The 24,656-nt window shown below is 43.6% G+C and overlaps 1 protein-coding gene and 1 long non-coding RNA gene across 2 annotated transcripts in view; both read left to right on the forward strand.

The window, feature by feature from the left end:
* COX16 (cytochrome c oxidase assembly factor COX16) overlaps positions 1-12,633 on the forward strand; it is a 46,406-nt gene extending 33,773 nt beyond the window's left edge. The window contains exon 4 of the mRNA XM_031593636.2: positions 2,905-12,633. Within this exon, the coding sequence (XP_031449496.1) occupies positions 2,905-3,021 (117 nt within the window). The 3' untranslated portion in view covers positions 3,022-12,633. The remainder of the gene's footprint in view (positions 1-2,904) is intronic.
* A 136-nt stretch (positions 12,634-12,769) lies between these two features.
* On the forward strand, positions 12,770-19,521 carry LOC149917816 (uncharacterized). The gene is made up of 3 exons (XR_016466899.1): positions 12,770-14,675; positions 14,785-15,000; positions 16,786-19,521. It is a non-coding gene; the product is annotated as an uncharacterized LOC149917816 (long non-coding RNA).
* Positions 19,522-24,656: the final 5,135 nt, after the last annotated feature.

A 24,656-nucleotide genomic window follows, 5' to 3' on the forward strand; every position in this document is an offset into this window, starting at 1 on the left:
TAATTGTCTCTTTGAATTAGAGTCATTTCTTTCTATGGCACTCATCACAGAATTTATTGCAACACACTATGCAATAAACAGGATTTCACATGTAGGAAGCAGACTACAGCCAAATGTTTATTGCAAGTGGCAACTCTGAATGAAGTCCATCATTGCAGCAAGGCTCCACACGCATTTTTGCCAATCTGGGTTTGTTGTGGCATGACAACGATCCTGCAGGAGTAGAACTCAAACTCTTAAAAAAGATATATATTTTACTGTAAGGTTAACAGGATTATAGCTTTTACTTACTAACCAACCAGCCAGATATTTGAACCAGCAGCTCAGAAATGAAGGCTTCTTTCTGTCCTCAGCGGTGCACTAGTGCCAGGCAGGCTGTTTAACAAAAGTTCTAAAAGTCAGCTGTGTGGCAAAGAGTTGAATGTTCTTTTTTGTTCACCGTGCCTGCCTGCATAACTGCATTCTTTCTTGGATTTACAGCTTCTGTCAGTCCTGTACTTTTAAGAGGCAGTTTAGCTGATTTAGGAAGTGAATCAGTAGATTTAATGGACTACACTGATCTTACTTTAAACAGCTAATTTTCATTATCCCTGGGGCTATTTGAGACGAGCAGGGAAAGTGGGGCTGGTCTGATCTGATTACATTTCATTGTAGTCTCCAATGATTGACTGTTTAGTACATTTGACTGGGAAAAAAAGCTTTTCACTTTTAAAACTGCCAGACTGTATGGATTTAGTAAAAGCTGGAGGTGGTTTACCATCTTTATGGTGAAATTAGGTGGGCACAGTACAGGTGTCTAAAAATAAAATATCTGAAATAAAAAAAAAATAAAATGAGTCCAGCCAGGTTCACTTCATTTGGAAAGAAACCCTGCCGTCGTGCTGAATTCTAACAGTGTGATGTGGTTTGGGTAGTCTGAAGAAGCTTTGTAGAGGGAAACTTCTTTCCCTCTTCTTTTATGTAAATATAAAGAAAATAAATAAGAAAAATGTTTCTTTCTGCATTCAATAGACTCTTTAATTCTTTGTGTTCTAATTGACAAAAAAAGAACTCTACATAGATCTCATCTGTTCTGTAGTTTGAGGCAGTTACATTTACTGCAGAGAGCTGTGGAAGCTTTATTCTGTCACTAGATCACAATGTGTTTTCCAGCTGCTTTTACTCTTTCCATTGGAAGAGTTTTATAAAACTCTTTGAAAAGCCATTGTGAAGTTTCGGGGGCAGATTAATACAAACTTTTGTTAAGGTTCTCCAGTATGCATCTCTCTCTTGATAGACTTGCATAGTGTATCTTTGGGTTCTACAAGCCTTGTGGTATATATTCTAAATGCTGTTTCTTGTTCAGACTTTGGGAGCTGAGCACCCTTGGGAATAGTTTAGAACTTCACAGCTGTGTGGTACCTCTGTGCTTAATAAAATCAGCAGGCCTGCCATATGCTAAAGCACAAGGTTATTTTTAGTGTAGTTTCCTTGAAACTGCTGTGAATCAGGTGTTAAAGTCTGAATTTGCAGAGTGGATAGTTGCTGATGCATGGGATGATGCGTACCTTCCCTAAGCACCCTCCTTCTCTATCCTCCTAGGTCAGCTCAGATCCCTTCCAGCTGAAATCAAATAGCAGCTAGTTGTAAGATGTGTAAAGTTGTGAGGGCCGTGCTTCGGAAGGATGCGTGCCAGCTCACTGTATGAGAAACTCAGCTGCTTCCACCTCGTGAAAGTCTGCTGTGTCTGTGTGTGTGTTCTCGTAGATCTTCTGTTGAGCGCTGCCTAATTTCTTTTGATATCTGACAAACCTCATTGCAATTTGTAGAAGTGGCAGAAAACTTTTATATAACATGAAGTCATGGTAGCATGTCTGTTATAGCTGTTGAATTTTCTGCAGTTATTTTTAAAGTTCCTCAATATTTTCATGCAAATTAAACTACAAGCTCAGGTTAAGTTTATAGGTTGCTTCAAAAGCAATGCCTCCTATTTATTTCAGTGCAAACTACAGCGAGTAAAAAGAGCACAATAGCACTATTTGATAGAGCAAACTGTCATTTACAGAGCATTGGGTGGGGTTTGGCTCTGGGTCTGCACCTGCTAGGTGCTTCTGCATCTCTCCCAGTGGAACTGTGGAGGTGAGTTCAACAGCAGCACTTGGTGGGTGAAGCTAGAGGGGCTCCTCTTCCTCCTTTTTGCTCTCCTCTCAAGCTAGAAAAAGACTGTGGTGAGTGCCTCATCTGAGTGGGATTAATAGGAACGGGTAAGGAGATTATTTAAAATCTAACTACTTTTTAAGTATATGCTAACAGCTTGGCCAGTAAGCACATCCTATGTATGACTTTCTGAGAGGCCTGTCTCTATTGAGTACCATATAAAACTAGACAGTAGAAAGCGTCGTGCACTTCTCTCCACTTAAAACTGCATGGATTTGAGGGAATTGCACTGTTACTGTCTCTCATAGTGCTGGATGATTCCTCTTTTCCAGCAAGGTTTGTATCTGTGCTGACAGAATACTTCAGGTCACTACTAAAAGTGATGCAGCTATACCAACGCTTATCGCTCCCAACTCAGCACTAGGCAGACTTGCACAAGAAGAACTGATCTGGAAAACAAGGTGAGCGAAGAAAGAATGAATACAAAAATGCCTTCAGTCATGTTCAGATGCTGTAGGTCTTCCTGTTCTACCTTTCCTTATCTGTTGATAAGCAGTGGCAGTAATGCCCACCTTAATCATTTATTCGCTATATGAATATTTCCAAATTATTTCTCTTTGTTGCTGAACAACTTTTGGAGGGTGGATGGCAGTTCTTCACCCTGATGGTGATGCTGTGTCTCGCGCAAATAGAAAACAATTCAGATTAATGCATATTTTAAATCATAATGCTTTCAAGGTGACACTTCTGTTTGATGTTTATCTGCAGAAATTGGAAAAATCTGACTTGGATAACTGGGAGAACATCAGAGGACCACAGCTGTGGGAAGATTCCAGGACTGTTCAGAAGCAGCGGCGGGAGGCTGCCCGTCTCAAGACAGAGTGACTGAGCAAGCCTGCTTTGCTGCCTACAGAACCAAGTCTCAGGCTGGACTACCTTATTTTCTAATCCAGCATCAGGGACAGATTTGGGATGGATGAATTGCCCTGAGCAATTCATGCCAATGTGTATATAACTAAATGTGAGATCAAGCCAAAAAGCACTATGTTGTATGAAGTTCTTTGTTTGCTTCCATTTGCACAGAATTCCACAGGCTGTATATGAGAGTTCTCAATTAAAAAAAAAAAAAAAAAAAAAGGTGATTTTGAGAATATCACAGTTTTTCATTGTTTTTTGACAATTGCAGTTCAAAAGTGAGGTGCTTCAGCAAGAGTTCACATTTCAAGAGTCATTTCTCAGTGCCACAGTGAAAACAACAGTGCTATCATCGTGATGTGTGTGACCAGATAAGTGCTGCTTTGGAGAGCCCCTGCATGACTTCAAGCTCTTAAGCTTAGAAGGGACTTCACAGGCATATGAACTGTTCAGAAACAGTGAGCTTGTTTTTGGCTAAATAATATTCTTTTGTTTCATTTTCAGGAACTTGTCTGTTCAGGAGCATGTGCAGAATGTCAGCTGGTAATTGGTCAAATAGCATTTATTTAGCTATGGGCTGAAGGTTTTATTAGTTTAACTGTCAATGTCTGCATGCAGGCAAGACCTTTGTGTTGGAGCTTCTCAGCTTAAGATACCAAGACCTGTGCAGTTTTCATGTGAGCAAGCATTGCAGCAGCATCTTCCTGAAGCAGTGTAGTGGTAAAGCACATCTTATGTGTATGATTACATGTATATTTGTGCACATGCACAAAAATGCTTACCTTTTGATGGATTATTCTGAAATGTCTTTTTGTCTTTGCTGCTTATTTGCTGTTAGAGGAGGACATGCTTTTTCAGAGCAATGGAGCGCTAGAGCACAGATTCAGAGTAGATTCTGGATTCAGAGTATTCAGTGATGCCTATAAGTAAAAACCTTGGGAACTCACAAACGTGGTTATTCTCTCTGCAGGGGATTTGTGAAATGCAGTCCAAATGTCCTTTTAGACACTTTATTTAGGGGTAGCTTCCTTGTGCTCATGTAAATCTTCCCTCAGCATGTAGTTTTTTCAGTCTCTTGTGATAAGGTCCAGTCTTTCATGAAGAGAAATCTACCTTGATTTTTGAAGAGTTTGAGAAGCAAGTCATAAGGCAGTAAGTAAAATGTCTTAGCCATGTTTTCTGCAGGCTTTCTCCTGACAGAGTTGTGAAGACTATCAGAATGTGTATCTCATTTGGAACAAGGCTGGAGCTGTGTGTTTGTGCGTTTCCCTGTGCAGAATCATATATACCTTTGCTTCTAAATAAATATGCTAGCAAATTAAAATAACCATGAAAGGACCAAGAGGAGCAAGGCAAATGTATATACTATAAGGAAATTATTATAAAAACCAGGAATATGGGAACATTAAGCTTTGCTACAACTAGAGAAAAAGGAACATTTCATTGTTTCTACGTTCTTTTTTACCTAGAATTTAATATGATGTTCTCAAGCAAATAAGATATAAAATAGAATAAATAAGGAGCAACTCAAACTACCTAGCTTGCTAAGCATCTTTTCAGCTCCTAAATTCAAATTCTCATGCAGCTCCACTGGCAGCAGCAAGATCGATTGCTCAGAGTGCAGTGCACAGCTTTCCCTGAGCTAGAGCTCCTAGCATCACAGCAGCTGCTAAGGTGCTATCTGCACCACTGGAATTGCTTCCTTACATTGCATGGCATAGACCCATCTTAAGTGGATTCTTCAGATTCATTATGTCTGTTCCAGAGGAAGTGTCTTCCTTTCCCAGCCTTGACTGAAATTACCTTTATTTTGCAGATGGTGAGGAATCAGTAGCTCCCAGTCTTGCAACACTGGCTCACATTATGGATGAATACTACCCCTGAAATAAGCACATGGCTTTCTAAGAACAGCACATAGGAAAAGTTACCTCTTCCCTCATGGGAAGAAGAAAAGATATTTCTCTTTCATGAAGCTCTTAGGTGTATCACATTCCTTCATGGCCAAATCACACACTGAAAACAACCCATGTATTTTTAGGAAGTTGATATTTTGGGATCAGTAATCTTATTTTAATATTTCTGGAATGTGGTTGCAGTTAATTCTGTGGAGAACACTTTTAATGTTGTGATTTAGGACCCAGTTTTGGCTTTTTGATGTTTCTTTGTGGGTTGCAGTGTTCCCCTACTTCACTTTCTCAGGTGTTGTATTTCTTATAGTTTCCAACGGCATATTTGTAGCTGCCTTTGAAATGACACCTCTGGAAAGTGATGGAATTATCTTAGCACAGAAATGACATGCAGTTGGAAAACATTTTAACTTGCCCCTTCTCTTCAAGATATGCGTGAAGCGATAGTCCCAGTTGAACGGAATATTTAGTGATCTTCCACTTAAAAAACCCATTTATTCCCCCCCACTTTGATTCATTTTTGAATTAAAAAACATAATAATAATAAAAAAAACATGTGGCAGCTTCAGAAGCTTCCTCTTCATAAAATGGGGAGAGCTACCTCAGGATTTTCTCCTTATTGCCATGCATTTGGATGACAGCTTCATGTTTTATGCTGTGCTTTTCTCAGCAACAGAATTGGAAATAATACTTATGAAAATACCAGACTGAGAGAGACTATTAAAGTCTCTTAAGTTGTCACATATCCTGAAATAGAAGACACTCCAGAAATAAGGAGAATTGTAGTTCGTAACACAAGAGAGAGAGGCAAACATTAGTTGGTTTGGGATTCAAGCTTATTTTGGCTGTTTGTTTTGTTTTTTAATTATCCTTCTGAAAGCCACTTCTGATAATCTCTAGGGTACCCGGGGACAGCCCTGTTAAGTTCCTGATGTGTCAATCTGAGCATCCAGCACCTGTGGCTGAGAGTCCAGAGATGATGAATTACAGCTGTCTCCAGGATCGGGAGACCTTTAGCAGAGGGTTAGAGGAGGTGGTCCCTAGAGGTCCTTTCCAAGCCCCTGTGAATCTGAGAGCTCAGTGTAGCACCCGTGTGTATCCAGCTGGATGGTTCCCAGCTGTTAGCACTGTTTCAGCAATGGGGATGGTAATGAAAAAGACAAGCTGCATTCTGGGCGGCCATGCACAGCTGTGATACCACAAAATGAAGAGCATCTCAATCAGCTCATCGGCTAATGGTGGTGACTGTGTTGAAAAACAGTGTTTTGTAGCTGAGAATTTGCTCTATCAAATAGTGTTATTGTGCTCTTTGTAACTGTTGTAGTTTGCATGGAAACAAATAGAAGGCATTACTTTTTGAGGGACTTAATGAACTTTTAAAGCAGAATACAGAATGCAGAAACTTCTTAACAGTGTCTTAGATACACCCCATCAGCAGGTGGGGAGCAATCCTGACAATCAGGATCAGTAACACTGATTGATGTTGGCAGGAACACGTGCACAGTGCTGAGCACTCGGATCAGGAGAAACCGAGTTCTGCACAGAGAAGCAGTAACCTGGAGTGGTTTAAAGGTGAGTGTTCCATGGAACTTCTAAAGTTAGCTGCATGTACACGTTTATAAGTGAAACTTAAAGCAGTATGTTTCACCTTCCCAAATACATACATAGATCCTTGTAATTCTCAATGATCTTGGATTTGCTTTAAGTTGCTGTGTTTGAACTTCCAGCACAAGGAGAAGTTGCATGTTGATTTCCAGCATTTTCTATGGGCTTTTCTTTGTAAGAAAGAGGAAAGCCTAAGTATTATCCTTCAATTCAAGCAACATTTCTTATGGGCACTGGAGAAAAATAAGGAAAGAAAATGTTGGTCTAAAGTCTTAGAGAAAGCAGAAAAGCCATTTTGACCTGAAGATGAGCACAGAATTTTCCATAAACTTGTTTTTGGAAAGGCTGCTTTTTCTCGGTGTTTTCAGTGGAAAGTTTCTTTTCATCCTTCATTGGAGTAAGGTTCTTAGTAAACATCCCCTGTATTTTAGCCTAGCTAGCTACAAATTTGTATTCAAAGTAAGGTCATTGCTCACTGTTGGGCCTTCTTTTCCTATGAGGACTTGCAGCCAGACGCATCCAAAGTCTGGACATAGAAACAAGAACTCCATACAGATGCTTTTCTTAAACTCTTCCTTACCCCAGGAGAACCAAAGCAGTCTTTCCTACCACTGGAATCAGACTGACTGTATTTTCATGCTGAACATGTGCAGTTAAAGTCCTCCTTAGCACAGACAGGTAATTAAAGTTTCATCCGCACCATCTCCTGCTTGGGAGGAGTGCTAAAATTAAATTCAACCAAAGGAGCAGCTGTTAGTGCTGCAGAAAGGCCATGTAAAATACAGTTATACATTGCAAATGTGAAAAGTAGAATGTGTCGTGGTCACAGGTCATCTGAGGGAAAAAATAAACAGACTAGCAATAAGGCAGCACTGTGTATTACCCGTCTCCGCGGGAGAAATTTATGTGCTTTCACCCAGCGTACTCGGGGTTGGGCTTGATGTGCTTTAATTGATGGACAAATAGCTGTATTTAATGTAACATTTAGCCATCTTTCAAGGTGGCAGATGAAATCCTTGGCGTTGATACTGACTCTGCTGTGCATGTTCTGTATCAAATCCATTCCGTTATCAGTCTTGGGGAGACCCAGTGGCTCCTAGGAGTCTTGCTTAATCCCAGGAATAATCAGAGAGAAACCCATCAGTCTGTCCTCTAGATGCATTCTCTCTTTTTCCTCCTTTCTCCCAGCGTTCTTCCTAAAAAGTAACAGCTCAGGCTTTGTGCTGCTTATTTCTAATGGAGCTGATTGCAAAATGTCCTCTGCTTTTTTTAGTGTTCACTGTCTATTGAAGGTTGAAGAATAGTGGTTTCTAAATTAATTTGAAGATGTCCTGTAAAATGTAAGCTCTGAAACACAGCCCCATTATTATATCCCCTTAAGTATGGCACCCTGCGTACACTGGGTCTCTTTTTATCTTTAGATACACAATGCTGTGCTCTCTGTTTTATGTACAAAGGAAATTAAATGTATTTTTTTCTTTAAAAGATGAGATCTTCATCCATCACCAGCTGTCAGCTCCTAATAATGTTGCCCAGAGAAGTGTTATCTGTGATTTAGTGGCTTTAGTGGACTATCTTTTGTTGAATAGAGGACGGCAGAATAAAATTTCAGCTTAATATAGCTCTTTTCATACTCCCTCTGAATAACAGTGGAAAGGAGGAGAGAAAGAGCAAATAATCTTGGCTTCCCAGCTCAAGTTTCTTCTGTTTTACAGTACATAGGGCATTTAGAAAAGGAAAGAAAATAAAAAGAAACTAAGAGAAAATAATTTAAAAAGTGGAAAGAAGAAAAGCTTAGGGACAAAAATAGTAGTAGAAAACAGAGTGTTCTTTCTGACTGGTCCCTCTGGATAGAGGAAAAAGGAAAATCATTTCTGTCTCAGGAAAAACTTCTGGGCTTAAAAATGCTCTTGTCTCAAGTCAGAATGAAAAGTCAGGTATTGTGTTTTGAAAGGTGGTGGTTTTAGAAATGATTTTGAGTGATCGGTGATGTTTTATTTTGCTTTTGTGTTTTCCTGTTCTTAACTTTTTTTCTCAGGGAGTTTAACTTCAGTAATGAAAAACCACTGGTCTTAGAAGCGTGTTTCTTGCTCAAAGAAACATCAACACAGAATGTTTCAGCAGTTTCCAAAACTTTTTCACCCCCCAAAATATTCTCAGTAAGAGCGATGTAACAACACAGATTCCTCTCAATAACAAGTTACTACGTGTCAGTCAACCAGATAGATTATTTTTCTGTGATACGTTTTTGAACCAACTTCTGTAGTCAGTTCCTCAGTTAATTGGTGAATTGGTCTTTCATGCTCAGCGTGTAGCTGCACACGTGGCAGTGCACAGGAGTGTTGCCCTCACCCTGCACAGGGTGAGCTGCACGCTTGCAGTTGACAGGGGTTTGGGTAAGAAGACCTTTTCCTTACTGTCTGCAACGTTCTGCTCTCCTGGCTGATGACACTGTGGCTTTTAGGTCAGCTGAGATGTTGTGTCTGAAAACAAGTCTTTCTGTCTCCCTCCTTTCACTAAAACTGCAACCTAAATTTATTTCTGTTCATTTTGTCTTAAATTATGTCATTTCGTATTAAATATTTCAAACAGAATTCACATATGCTGTAAAACAATAAGAAGAAATCCAGCATTTTTCACAGTCTAAAAGGGCACTACACATGTGTAGAAGATAGGTGTAGGTTTTCCATCATTTTAAATTACTTGTTGGAGGGGAACTGTTAGGTCAGGGCTCGATCTGGTGATTGAGCACTTGGTGAAGGGGTGTGGCTGGCCCAGGGAGAACAGGCAGATTGCTTGCACCTGTGCTCCACACATGAGCAGAAGGAGTGGACTCAGGTGGGAGCTGCACTCATATAAAGGCCAGCCACGGAAGGAAGAGCATTTCTTGGACCTAGGCTGCTTCCTGAGAAGGAGTGCTGCATTGCTAGAGAGCCCCTTCACCAGTTGGGTGAGTTCCAGTCTCCTTTTTGTTTATGTCTATTGGCCTACCTGCGAGTGCTTTACCTGGTATTGCCAAGAACCTATCAGAAGCAGCTCTGCTTCTTCATAAACAGAACACCTGTCTGGCAATGAAGTGATTTTCAAGTGTGGAAAGAGGCCAGTCTACTCGTGTTCATATGTTTGACGTGACTATATTCCATCCAATCTGGGGTCAAGTCTTACTGCTATTTGGCTATCCACCCCACTGCAAATGCTTTTTGCAGTGCAAATGTGTATTCTTGGTACAGAAGTCTGCGATTGCACACTTGTAATAAAGTCCTTTTGGTCTCTGTGCTCCCTGTGAAGTGCAAACATGCTTATTGGTTGTGCTGAACTAATAACAAAATCATGAACTCAGGACCCTGTGAATGGGGCTACGGGCTCCAAATGAAGTTTGAAAATCAGAGCATGTTGACATTACTTTAAATTTCTTCTTTCTTTTGAAAAACTTCTGAGCTTCTTGACAACTCAACCTCCTTTAGAAGCAAAAGTTTTGCTTAGAAACATCCTCCAACCAGAGCACAAGTTGCATGGACAGTAAGGTCAGCAGATCTATCTCCACCAAGTCAGCTGGGAGCAATAAAAAGATATTTTCTGCCATTAAAGATAACCTTGTGTACTGCAAAAGCAAGAAGAGTGTGTCAGCAAACTGGCCCCGTGAGAATAGTTTATTGATGCTGCTTCAGGTTTCTTGTAACATGCAAAACGGCATTATTAGGACAGTAGAAAACTGGGTACAGACCTTTCAGGATTATGTAATAAGAGCAGATCAAATACCATCTGCCTAACTTGAGAAATTCTAACTTCTATTCCAAGGAGGCTTGCCCTGGCCCTCCTTGGCAGAGTGTACAGAGGCAGCTGCTGATCGTTTTTGTCCTCATCCCATCACCACTTCTTGCCCTTTTGGCTGAGATCAGATGCAGTCCCAGGCCAAGTCCTGACGTGTCCTTGGCGTGTCTCTGGGAACTTGCAGCAGTCCAGACTCAGTGACTTACTGGCTCTTTTCCATCTCTAACTGCTGTCACTCCTGCTTTGTAGGAGATCTGACTTAGATTTAGAAGTCAATTTTTTAATTTTAAGAAGTCAACACAGGTAAGGCCCCCCCTAAGACTTTGTTTGTCCATGGGTGAGGTTCTGGGACCAGGCAAAAAAAAAAAATCTCTCTTACTCAAGAAGCCCTTGCAATACTGTGATAATAATACAGTGGTAATACTCCCATATTTTTCAAGTTTTGGTAGTTCCTGCACTTCCTAAATCCAAACCTAAGCACCCACAGGGGATACTGTAATCACCAGCCAGGCTCAGTGCCTGGAGACCTCACCCAGTTCAGGCTTTTGTACACAGATCTATTAATTTGCAATTAAAAAAGAGGTAGGCAGAACAGAGTGAAGGTTTTGACGGCCCTGATTTAGAAAACAAACAAACAACAACAACAAAAAAAACAGAAAACTTGAATGCTATTTGGTCTTGGATTTTGTTGGGGTATTTGGTGTTTCCATGTCTGCCTGCCTGAGCTAAGACCCATGCTAGGTACTGTGGTTGGAGGTGGTGCCTCTGTCAAAGTCTGGGGCATCACCCAGATAAAGTGTCCTTTCCTTCCTGTTTTTTTCATGCTGATGTGGCTTCAGGAGCCCAATCTTCATGGGAGGAGATTTTGGGAGAGATCTGTGCAATTTTTTCTGGTGAATTTGCTCAGAGCAGTCCCTGGTTTCTGCATGGGATCTGGCTTAGGGATTTTATGGATTGTGTTATATGGTTGCATCATTGTAATTGCAATATGCAGGGTTTTTTATTTTTACCAAGTAATCCCTCAGTCACTTATGGAACAGGAAATCATATGTATTATCTGTGGAAGAGACCATGAATATGGTGACCATCTTGTTACTAAGAAAAGGAAAGGTGAAGATAAATAATAAACCACATATCCTGTGCATGCAGTCTGTGTCTCCCTTCAGAGTCCTGTGCAGACCTGGGAGGAGTGAGCTGTCCTTGTGGGCAGCACAGCCTCCTCCTGCTGTGTAGCGGTGAGCCTGGCTCACATATGAATGTGTCATTGTGTTCGTCTTTTGAAATGAAAGAATTCTTAGTTTCTGTAATGAAGCAGTCACTCAGTAGGCAGTCTTCCATTTCCTTTTTTTTTTTTTTTTGAGAGGTAACTCACGTTTCTGGGTTTACAGAGCAGCTTGCTTCCATGTTCCCAAGGGAGTAACTCATTATCCCTTAATACAAATTTTATACTCAAATGATCCCTGATCAGTAACTAGAACATAAAGTGCATGTGCTATTTTTGTACAGAAAGATATCCTCTGTGTTTAACTTTGTAATGAAGTTGCTCCGTGAGATGTGTGCACTGCTACAGAGCATCCACCTCCAGAGGGCTTTCTGAAATTTTAAGTGTTTACTTGATTTTAAAGGAATAAAAAACTTACGGACCCCAAAACAAGTGCTAGAATGCTTCAACCATCAATTTCTCCTATTAAAATTTGAAATAGATTACTTTGGAGCGCTCACTGACAGAAGTACGTTTCAGTCATGTAGCTCTTGTGTGTACAAATGAAAGGCATAATGGGCATTTTTTTCTGAAAGAATGTTGAAAAGTCTCAGTACCTGAATTTCATGATGCTGACAACGATCCTAAATAGAAGTGATTGCATTTTCTTAATCTTCCTAAGACATAAATCTTTTGCATAGTATTTTGCTTGAAGTAAAATTCTTTGTCTAACATTTGAGGACTTGTACCAGTCCTGTGCCCTGGTTTTATACAAAAACAACCATGTTCCTGCCTTTCATTCCCTTTTGATCCACTGTTGTTGAGATCTACTGCCTGCCATTTATAGCGTTTCCAACCTGTAATTAAAGCTTCTATTCTGGATACCTAACACACAAGCAGGAATTACTGTAACTTAGTATTTAGGTATGTCTTTCAAACCATAGCAGAGAAAATGTTTCAGCTGTGAGGTAAAAGCATTTGAAGCTAACAAAAGTTTATAGTGATCTAATGTTTTATGAATAAATTGTAATTTTATTAACTATTTTCCCATCATTTTGAGCAGCTTGCTTGCATAAAGTCTGTCTTATCCATGGGCTGAATGTGGTGTTTATTCTTGTTTTGTAGAATTACAATTACATTGAGCATTTGGAGCAAGACAAACTGAGGATTTTTATGATCGCCTTGTTATCTAAGATCTTCTGTATTTAAGTGCTGGTCTGTCCGGTTTCTGAGCCCTCTCCCCCAGGCAGCTGGCAGGGCTTTTCTGGCATGTATGCACTGAGTGGCTCATGTTCTGAGGGAGCATCAGGCTGCTGCATGTGATGAAGCCCTACTCTGTGTCTGCTATAACCTTGGTCTTTTGGCAAGGAAAAGGCTGTACTGGCCTCAAAGAGTAGTTGAAATGGCCAAGTTTGAACTCTACAAGCCTGGAGCTCTTTCTATGCAGAAGGGCATGGTTGATGCTGGAGGGTGGGAGAGGGAATGGTATCCTTTCCCTTTGGCTGGGGGAAAGGGCTGGTAGTCATTCAAAGAACTCGGCTGGGCTGTGTGAGCCTTAGTACGTTGTGTTGTGTAAAGGAGGGACAAAATGAAAAGAAATGAATGCTCTTAGCCCCCAGAACACCTTTCAGATTAAATCACTGTTTGATTGCTAACACGAAAGCTGGAAATTCTGTTCTACCGGAGGTGGGGGGGTGGGGGAGAGAACGAAGGCCCATGTGTATTTTTAGCATTCCTTGTAATCGTGTTACCTTTGGAAATGAAGGCATCAGTGTATTAGAGCGGAGGAAGTGGGGAAAGGACATGTTCTACCAAGAGAAATGTCATGCCCAGAGTGGATTGACTTGAGTTGCATGCGAGCTGTGCACAGTGATATCGCATCCCCCCTTTCCCCCCGGATTCTCAGCTCCATTCAGCTTACTTCCTCATGCATCTCTGCATTTCTTTCCAGGTGACTGTGCACTCCAGATGATATCCAACCAGAATACATCTGGCACAGGCAGGGTGCTTTGAGATCATAGAATTATAGAATAGCTTGGGTTGGAAGGAGCCCTAAAGCCTATCCTGTTCCAAGCCCCTGCTATGGGCATGGCTGCCACCTACCTGCCAGCTCAGGCTGCCCAGGACCCCATACAACCTGACCTTGAGCACCTCCAGGGATGTTCCCCCAGAGTGGATCCCTGTCCTGCCCAAAGGGCAAGGCAGCCCCAGCAACGTGACATCACATAGCTCAATGGCAGCTACTTAGCAATACCTATTTCTTTTATCTTTTTCCATAAGGAGAAATCAGATCTAGCACAAGGAAGAGAGGAGAGAATCTGTTCAACAACTGATGTTTATTTGCTGTTCACCTCTGAAATGCCAATGAGCATTTGTGCTGTCTAGGTTGAACTGACTGTTGACCTTGGAGAAATCACTGCTGCTCTTGAAGGAAATTGTTTCCTACTTCCTAAGGAAGTATAAAAGAGGTACAAAAGGTCTGTCATGGTCTCCCTCTGTTTATCATGGATAAATCACATCATAAGTGCTACAAATAGAAAAAAAGGGGGTAATTGGTCTTTCTTCCTACCCTTTATTCTTACCCCTTCCCCAGCTGGCAAGGAGTAAAAACTAGTTCTCTGCACTTATGCAATGCCCAGAGAAATGATCCTCTGCACCAGATAAATTCCTTGGTGGTGTTAGCAAGAAGCTCAAGCCATTAGCTGTCCCTTTTAGCTGATAGTAGAAATGAGATCACTGCAATCACTGGCAATAGCTGTGATTTTCCCTGGGTGTAGATATGCAGATATGATGTGTTAAGTCCCACGTTCAAGTGATGTGCTCTGCAAAGGCTGGGGAGAGATGCCTTCCAGCCTGGACTGTCTCGGTGGAGGAAGATGCCCAGCTGCCCCAGTTGAATCCATGCTCTGGCTCAGCTCTGGCAGGGTGTGTTGGCATCTGCAGTAAGAAACAAAGGAGCGCCTTGCACAACTCTTCCAGCATGTTGGGATGTTTTCATCCTGGAAGGTAACAAAGTAGCAGGAAACAGTTGCTTAAGGAAGTTTGACTGTGACATGCCAGGGTATTCATTGTGACTCTGTGCAGAGGTTAAGGTGCCATCTGCTGCCTTCACCTTGGCTTGGGTGCCCTTCCTTGAGTGGGTATGAAATTAGTTCTGGAAGCTTTTTAAAAAGTTTTATTGTTGGGAGCATCTTTCATGTGTCCAAAAGCAGCTGACAGCCCTCATCTCTTTCTCATTCTTCCCTTGAGCATTATATTCAATCCATTCTCCATTGTATTGACACCAGCTGAAGTGTGATGTTTCTCCAGCTTGCCAAGTCTTCAGTCATACGTATATGCTACCTCCCGCTGCATGACAGCCACCCGTAAAATTAATTAAGTCACAGTGATTTCTTCTGCCTCCTCTTTTCTTTCTCTGTGGAGGAGCTGATGATCTGAAGGACTTTGGAGACCCGAAGACCTGAGGTATGCGTGAGAAAAAGTGAAATAAGTGGTACTGTTTCTTGTTTTTCTCTGAGCAGCAAAAGGTATCTTTAATAGATCTTTGTTCTTCCACACAACAAACCCATCAAAAGGCTGAGCACAGGTCTTCCCCCACTTCTTTGTTCATCTTACCTGGCTGTTAGTGACAACAACTTCTATTTGCACAGCACTCATCAAAAGGATCTCCAGATAGAAAGCCACCTTTAGAATCTATTTTTAACCTCCTTTTATAGATGCTGAAACTAGGAAGCAGGCAGGTTTGTGCTATGCACTCCTTCCAGCACAGCTGTGCAGCGGGGTGAGAGGAGGTGAGCTGGCTGCTGGAGCTGTGCGGGCAGATGGAGAGGGGCAGGGCTCCTTGGGGGCTCTTGGGCTGCCTGGTGCGATGTGTAGCTAGGGCCAGGCACCCCCCAGCCACATCAAGCTACATCTCTCTCCCATCAACTCCTCTTACAGCAAAAGTGGTTGTTCTCTGGGTGACTTGGGATTGTCACACAAGCGTAGAGCGAGGCTTTGTAGTCTGGTGGTGTGTAGAGTGATGTGGTGGCTGGAGCGTGACCTCTCGGATGCCCAGGGAGCCTTGAGGCACTCAGGGAGTAGCCCTGTGCACACATAAGCACTTGCTTTAGGGAATTGCCCATAATTTAAAGTGGAATTACATGCTTAACTTACTAAATTACTCTAGGCTTCACTTAAGTATGTAATTAGGAATTATGTACTAAAAGATAACAGTTTGTAGGGCCTGCTTGCTGCCCTGCTTCCATTTCTCTAACCATTGCTTGGGCTCTTGCATTGTTCTGCCTAGGTCATGTACCCAGCCTTGGGACCAGAAAGTAACAGGGACAGGATGGGAGTCCACAGGGGATACAAACCCATATGAGAAGTAATCTCAAAATCTAGGAACATTGCAGTGGTACAAACAGAACTGGAGGGGCACAAATCCTGAATGTCCTCCAAACCCAGACCATTCTTCAAGAGATTTTTCCCTCCAAGGGTGGGTTTGGAAGGAACTCAGCCCAGCTGTTGGTGGGGCTGTGTCCCAGCATCGCTGTCCTGCCAAGAATGGTTTGATGTTTAGCAAGCTCAGCTGTGCAGCATGAAGCCTTTGCATTTCTCCCCCTTCTAGTGGTTTCTCCAAATTGCTATTAGCATCCCAGAGGGACAGCACTGGGGAATGCAAGCTGCCACTCCCTTGTGGTAAACCAGTATTGAAGGCTACAAAGAAAGGGCTGATAGCTGCTGAAACCACAGCCTTGTGCTGGAGACACCCATCTGCGGAACTGAAATAGGTAGATATGCATGGAGATGTACAGAGATATGGACTGATCATATCAGCAAACAATGTCCTCATCTATCAGTTAGCTCCTTGGTGTTGGTGCCTCCCAGAGAACACTTCTGCAAGGAAGATGTTCCCAGCTCCTCTTGTGTCTTAAGGCAATGCTTGGCCAAGGCATGAGAGTATGCCAGATGGAAGGTGTATTGCCTCGTAAAGGAGGGAGTGCTGTGTAACTAACAGCTTGGGATTGCCTGCTGTGGCCTCCGCTTGTTGCTTCTTGTGCCTTTAACATTATGTCTACATTAACCGTATTTGTAAGGATGGGGGAATGCAGGTTGAGAAGCTAAAAGCTTTCAGTGTTTGTATGATTTTAAATACAAGAGACAGGTTTATCCTTTACTTCTAATGACTCATGCTTCTTTTTCAGTGCCAATTTGCCAGAGCTCAAAGAAAGCAAGTTCACATTTTTGTTTGCCTGCTCTCTTTTATAGGTCTGTTTGCAGTGCACCTTTTCCCCTCTGACTGGTGCCTGCCGTGCCCACATCTGCACCTCTGGGCTCAGCAAGGTGTCACTGCAGATGGGATATATTGGGAGAACAGAACCCACCCACGGACCTGCTCCCATGGACAGATCTTTCTCTACTTACTTTGCAGGAACAGAAGGTGGCCAAGCAGTGGGCTTGGGAGTTCAGGGTGGTACCTGCCTCACTGAAATGAGATGAATCTTTGTTTGGTTTCTGGAAAAAAGCTCTAGTCATGTGTCCTGATACACCTGGGATAAACAACAGACTTGCTGGTCAAGCTGTTCAAATCCTTTTACCTCATTACTCCATTCCTAAACTTCAGGCATCTTTGGACAAAGAGTTTTCCTTCAGTCCATCAGTATGAAGCTATAAGCTGTAGTGAAACTTAGGAAGCAGATCTTGTACCTATCAAGTCTCGGCTGTATGAGTAACCTCAGTGGAGCAAGAAGAGAGAATGTCTGGCACGTGAGCTGCGTGAATGAAGCACAGGGGATTGTTCAAGGTTCTTTTGTTCTGAAGTCAGCATCATTATGAAATCTTGAAAGAGAGCTGTGCCTCCTCCAGGCTGTCTGCATGCATAAGCCACACTGCGTATGCTCATGGAGTGTAATCCTGCTTCAGGCCAAAAAGTTCTGCTTGAAGTAAAGCAGATCAATTAAAAATACTAAATATTATTTTAAAAATCTGAAGATGCAAAAAGGTAGCTGTGTTCCAGAACACTGTTCCCATGTTGGGCTGTTTCCACCACTCAACATTGAGGACCTAACTTCACCCTGTCCTTAGCTCCTGCCAAGCTTTGCTGTCCTGTGTGTGTACTTTCAGGCCTAAAATCCCACTGAGCCCCCAGGAGCTCTCTTGAGCCAAGTCCCAGTGGTGGTTATTTCCCTTCATCTGTAAAAATTTATTTCCCAGTGCTATTTGGATTTTGCCTTCTTTACCTCTGGTCCTAAAGCAGGTCTGTTTGTTACAGCTAATTACATCTCTGCGGTGCTTCTCCAGTTTGTTTCATTTCAGTGGAGAATGGTGTGGTTTGTGTTGTTTTGGTAAGATCATCTTTGATCCTTGGGGAAGATGAACTGCATCATAACTGGTGCACGCTCTGCTTTCTGGGGCTTTGCTCCTCCCACCTTATTATCTACCTAGCAAAGCTTGATCTGATTTGGACTATAATTTAGTGGTGTCACCTACAATATGTCTAGTATTTAAGTAGAACCCAAGCACTTGTGTCCAAGTACTTTAGGAGCAGGTGCTTGTGCTGTACTACACCAGAATGGAAGGTTCCTGGTCCACGAAATGAGAGCTCCATTCAGTTTTCTAGGACTAAGCTGCCTCTCAGGGCAAGCTGCTCTATAAATGCAGCTTCTGCTATTCAAACAGGGGATAGTTTGCCCACGCTGAGTAATTCCCACTCCCAAGGTGCCAGTGACAAACTTTGTGTCACTTCAACACTATTGTTCAATTCATCCTGTGTGTTCAATTCATTTTTCCACAGCTTTTAGCAGCTCTGAAGTGTGAGCACAGCTTCATCCCCATTTCCTTCCTCTACAACAACTGTAATAAAGCAGGGAGAGGCAGAGCAGTGCGTCTTTGAGGGAGCAGCAGCTCTTTCCAAATTCATGCCCATCATATGGCTGTTCAGCAGCTGAACCCTCTGCTGTAGCTCTTCTTTTTTTTTCCTTTTTATTTTTTTGTCGTGGCGCCTCCTTATCTCTGATCTGATGGCAAATATCTCCTTTCATGTCCCTACATCAAGGCTGCTGTTCTGGCCTCCCATCCCATTTGCTTCTCTTTTTAGTGCTGTGCCAAGCATATTAATGACGGACAGTGCTGCCCCAGAGCCCCTGCAGTAACCCCGTGCTTTGCTGGCTGGCTCTGTCCCATCCCCATGTGGGAGCACCTATTTATTGATCTGGGGGATGCGGAGGGCTGGCCCGACGTCTTTCACAGCTGGCCCTGCTGTGTGCCGCTCTGCGTGCCTCCTGCTGCCCCCTAGTGAGAAGTGTGCTGGCCCAGGCCTGGCCCAGTGGGACCAGAAGGGAAAGGAAGGGGGGCCGTAGTGGAAAAACCTTTGGTGCGTGCAGACATGGGTGTGTTTCCAAAGCCCAGTAATGCAGGACACGCTGCTGACCGCATGCCTCCTGCTCCAGGCTGTGTTGAGTACTGTTTTGCTGCCCCTAAGTCTGCTCACATTGTGAGATTTGTCCTCAGTCTACACATGCTGCAAAGTCAAGAAAATCATGAGCAGGCTGACGGTGAGACTGACAAGATATAAAGGGAGGAGAATGGGGGAACGAGCAAGTTACTTGTCAAGTTCTTATAATTAGAGATTTTCTTCCTATTTATCTTGGGGTAGCTCTATGCAAGTCGGTTGGGCTGCTCGATGTGAACCTGAGTTCTGTTGCTGCATTAGTATAAATTTCCCACTGCAGAACGCAGGGAGGGTTCCTCCTCATTTATGGCTTTGTTACCCAGGAGGGGTCCATCCAGCCTGACTGATGCCCTGCAATATCCAGCTGATACACAAGTTAATAAGGCAAGGGAGGATCTGGTCACTCTGTGTTACTGGCAGCCCCCCTGGGCAGCCAGAGCACTGCACAGTGTGACAGCTCCTGCTTGCTCTGGCTTAGCTGGGGATGAGTCACCTTGAGTGCCTGAGTTCTTGAAAAATTCTGGAAAAAAAACAGGGCAGTTAAATGTCAGCCAATGGGGAAAATGTTCAGCTGGGGTAAGTTAAAGTAGCTCCACAGCTATCAGAGGCACTTGTCACCAAACACCCACTGTGAGACCTAGCTGGTTTTGCAGGCAGGTTTCATCATATGCGCTCACCTGCAGCAAATTTGCTGGGGAAGGCTGATGAGATGGTTGAGGGTTTGTAAAGAAACCTGAAGTACTCATACTCTTTTCTGTCTGAGACTCGAAGTTTGCCTCATTACTGAGGCCAAATAAGCAAAGAAAAGCTCAGTCAGCTCCTGGTTCTCAGGAATTCTGTTACAGAAGCAGCTGAGAAAGTGTCTCCATTTTTGCCTGATGTACAGCTGTTTCGAGCTCCTGAGCTGTCTCTTTAGTCACTTTAAAAACTGATAGGAATTATTGATTGTATTTACCTTCTGTATGTCTTGACTGATTTGCTCTTTGGAAACCAGAGTCTTGAGATGTGGAGGAAAAGTAAAGCTTGTCCCCTGCTGGGAAAAAAGTGCTTCTCCATACCTGCAATCTATAAGGAGGCTTTGTGTTTCCATGAGTATGCTGAAATACTGAGTCCCTGGCAGGCTGGGAACTGTGACCTGTTTTTCTACTGTGCAGAGATGGTTCTCCAGCAGGAATCTCTTCTGAAGTCCCACTTGTGTGCATTTCTCCAACTTCCCTGAATGCACAGTTATGGAGATCAGCAGGTCTTGCTCAGGAGGAACGTAGACATCAGCATATCCACCTCTGCCCAGGCAGCTTGCCAAGGTCCTGGTCCTAACTGAGGTATAAGGGGCAGACTTGACTCTTCATTTCCAGTTAGCGTTGTGCAGGCTTCTGTCAGAGCTGTCTGTGCTGCAGCTCTCCTTCCAGGTCTTAGAAGCGTGCCTGATGCTCAGTTCTAAGAGCACTGAGTTTCGGGGAGGATGTGGTTGACTCCATAACCGCAGGAGCAGTGAGAGTTGCCTTTTCCAGGAGCTGTGCTTGACTGTGAGGTAAGCTTCAGATAACCTGCCTGTAGGGAAGAAAAATAAATCTTAATTCTGGACACTTCTTGACTGACTTCCCTGCCATGTTTCCCTCCCTAATACAATGTCTACAAGAGCATGAGTTTAGCAAAGGAAAATTCCTGTGTGACTGTTAATAGTTAAATGCAGTTTTGTTTATTGGATGCTTTTGAAAACATAAAGAACAGCTAAGTGCGCAGGCTGTTGCATCCAAATGATTTACTGCTTTGCCTTTTATAGCTCTTGATTACATCAGGTTGCTGCATCAATATCTTGTCTATTACATTGCTGCCTGATGGGCCAGTCAGACAAGTGATATTATTGCTGGGTGAATTTTTCAGCTAGGGAGGCATTTCAAGGGGCTGTAGTGCAGATCCCCAAAGGTGGGAATGTAGTTTAGACTCATGCAGGGGCAGATGCTTGTCCAGTCCATAGATGTAAAATAAATCCATTGTTTTCATGAAATATCCTGAGTATTTTGCTTAGCATTTGGCTGTACTTGGGCAAGACTCATTGCGTCTAACTGATCTGGGCTGTACTCTAGTAGCACAAAGACAAGTGAAGGCTGTAAATGAGAGTCGGGACTCTGAAATCTCTGGGACATGGAGCTGTGTGTGCTCAGCTCAGGATGAGATACCAGAAGCAATGCCTTTCTCCATGTGGGGTTCACAGACTTCATCTCCTTCCAGATATCAGCAGAGTAGGATCCAGTACATAGTGTCCCATGCTCCACTGGAGTTTGGTTTTCCACCCATAAGTCTCATGGTTCTTCTGGATGAGTGCCCTCCTACCTAGCAGATTAAGTGTGCTGGGTGATTTTGCTTGAGGACATAGCAGAGCCCACAACAGGAATGGATTCCTCATGTCCTTACAGCAGAGCTTCATCCTGTATCTGAACACAAAGGAGTCTTCACTCTATCTTAGCAAAGGTAACTGTCTTGCTACAGTCTCCTTTGCTTCTCCATTCCCCTTCAGCTGACCAACCAGCCTTTCCTGCAGGCTGCAGAAGGTGTCAGAGTAAAGGGAAGCAAGGTTGTTGCTCAGTGTGTTAACTCCATGATGGCACAGAGCAACTAGAGGTGGAGGATGGGAGGGAGGAAATGCCCCAATGCCCTTTGGGAGATCTTTCGTCTCAGCAGAGAGGGGCTGAGCTAAAAAAGCAACTATTAAAGCAATTCACTGATTTGTTGGTGAAAGTGACAATAGGTATAAGCTCAAGCCCTGGATAACAACAGATTAGGGTATGCAGGGAGGAGAGGAGGAGGCTCCCTGTTGAAAATAGTTTTCATCAATAGTTCAATTTCCTACTGTAGCCAGAGCTTGTGCCTCAGTCATGTACGTCTCTAGATCAGATACACTTCACACTCCTGCTCTTTGGCTGCACGGTAGACACAGCGAGCGATGGCAGGAAATTGAACACACAACTGCATGTCTGTGGCTGCAGGGAATGTGATGGCATTAGCAATCTGACCAAGCAGCCCTTTCTGGTGGCTCCAGAACTCACTAAAATATAGTATGGAGCCTCAGATCCAATTTCCTTTCTCCTTTATCGTGAATGTACATGTCAGTCAGAGCGGTTGCCTGTCATTATCAGATGATCCATCACATTAAAGCAAGGGGGAAAGAAAAACCACACCAAAAAAGGGAAACTAATGCTTCATGGCCTTGGAGTACTTTTCCTTTCATCTTAGCCCATAACACTTTGGTTTAGTTTTGTATTCTAACTAAAGGGTTTGTCTCTATCCAAGTTCTCTGACCTGCTCAGCCCAGCTTGGAAGCCACTGGTGGAAGCCAAGCAGTGTGTGCATCTGCACGTAGCCATGCTGCTAGCTCCATCCAGTGCCACAGAAGCTGGAGAATTGTTGCTGCCCAAGTAATCCACTTTACACCTCTTTAAATGAATAATAAACAAGCAGAGTGTAGAGACAGGATGGCCAATGACCTTGTGTGTCTGGTAGATGAAGGAGAAGGTCCATACTAGGAGGTCTCTGGGCACTTTGCTCTCTTCTCTTTGAGAGGCTGAGCCACTGCTATTGGGACTGCAACCAGCTCCAGTTTAGTTTGAGGTCAGGACCAAGTCAATGCCCTGTTTGTTGTGATCTTGTTTTTTAGCAGAATATGTCAACTCAGCTGTTGTCATTGGAGGTCTGCTGATAGACTCTGTAGAGGATTGGTAGTTATGATGCTCTGTCCAGAGTCCATATTCAGAGTCAGGCTTTATCTCATCATCTGCTGTACTTTGCTAAAGTGATGGGAAGCTCTGTCTTCCACCTGTGTGCTGTAGCAATGTTGGGCTGATCAGGACTTTGTTATGCTCACCTCTCTAAAAGCAAGGCAGAGGACCTGAGCTGGTGGGTGTGGATGGCTGTGAGGAGGGATTGACCTCAAGTTCTGTAGCAACCAGAGAAGGTCACCCATAGTTCAGCAGTGTGCATTTTCTGAACGAGTCCTACAACATGTGGAGATCTTTGTCTTGGCCAAAGACAGTGCAATACTCAGACAGCTGTAGCTGCTGGACACAAGTGTCTGGATGGAATCCTGGCTCAGAGCCTGCCCTCACCACTCTGAGAGGTGTAGGAGCCTTTCCCAGGCAGCAGAGCACTGGAAGAAGTGTGCGTGGCTTATTTATTCACTATCTGCTGTTGGGAAATCTGTGAAGGTAACTTCCCATGCTCAGCATATCTCAGTGCCCTGAGGGATTTCTGTAGCAAGAACTGGAGCTTGTCTGCGCATTTTCATCAAAGAGAAGAGGTGACCTGGTTTGCAATGTTTTGTATCACTGGTTTCCCCAGCAGTATGTGGGGTAAGGGGGAAATGAGAGGGAATCTGCAGCTGCTATGAAGAGAGGAATATTTTGTCTCCAACTTCTGTGATGAAAATCGCAGTCATAAAATTAATCGGTGATTTCATACTTCCTGATACACTATGAAGATGATTAGACACAGCAGCAGCTGGGGGAAGTGATGGGACTCATTGAGGCTTTGCTCTTTCCAATAATATCTATCTTCTTTTTTTTTCCCTTGTTTGAACACGCGTTCCTTAAGCTCATGCTGGCAATGGTCTTAAGGTCTCAATACATCCACCAAAGAAGTTCAACAAAGGAGCTGCAGTTGCAGCTCTATCTCATGAAGGCAGTAAACCATGAAACCACTGATGAAGAAATGGGGACGAAAACATGTCTATGTAGAGGATAGATGGAGTGTGTTCCCAGGTTTCTGTCTTTCCAAAGGCATGATGAAATGAGGTTCCCTTCATGGCTATACTGTGTGCTTTTTTTCCCTGCATGCCTGGGTGATTAAAGCCAATAATGCACATGGAGGGGAAGGCCATTTCCTTTACCTCTCCTGGGATCCCACGTGGGTGTGGCAGCGACTCAGCCAAAGGCTCAGGACCCACCAGGTTTTTGAGTGCAGCATTCTGGAGACATGTTGAGCTAAAGGGAGATGCAGAGGGGATGATGCCCCACCAGCCAGAGGAGGAAACAGGATCCTTGGTCTTTTGCCTAGTCCCCAGGTGGCAGTGTTTTGCCTGTCTCCCATGGAACCAGCCTCTCCTTTCCTTCTCAGTAACAAGAAAGATGCATAAGCATGTTGATTAAGTAAGGGCTCGGCCCATTGCTGGATGCTATTAGAACCAGCAACAGGGCATCAGTAGGGACAGCAGCTGGAGAGGGAACACAGAGGGGTTCATGGCAGGTCCAGGCTGAGGGCCCTGCTGCTCCTGTGCTGTGAGCAATGTAATAGTAAGCAGGCAGGCTATTTCTCTTGTCTAGTAAATACTAAATTTGGTAATGAGCCACATAATGGGTGTTCTGAGCCACACCTTGATCCTCCAGAGGGCATTGCGGCCAAGTGTCAAGCAATTAGCCCTTGCAGCTGCCTTGAGCGATGAGAAATACCTTGCTGCAGGTCTCTTCCTGCATGTCTCAGGGCACAGATTGTTGTGAGGAGGCAGAGCTGCTCCAGACCTGCAGCATGACAGATGTGCTGACCGAGAGCAGGGCTGAAGCTCTCCCCACAGCATGGCGGGAGGTGATGTGTGGGAAAAGGCAGGGCTGAGTGTCTGGGCAGAGACCGAGCGTGAGTAAATCAATGCTTTAAGGGTTTTCCAGTGTTGTATTCAGGGTCACCCACTTCATCCAGAACC

The sequence above is a fragment of the Phasianus colchicus genome, chromosome 5, assembly GCF_987193195.1.
Source record: "Phasianus colchicus chromosome 5, bPhaCol1.hap1.1, whole genome shotgun sequence".
NCBI lineage: Eukaryota > Metazoa > Chordata > Aves > Galliformes > Phasianidae > Phasianus > Phasianus colchicus.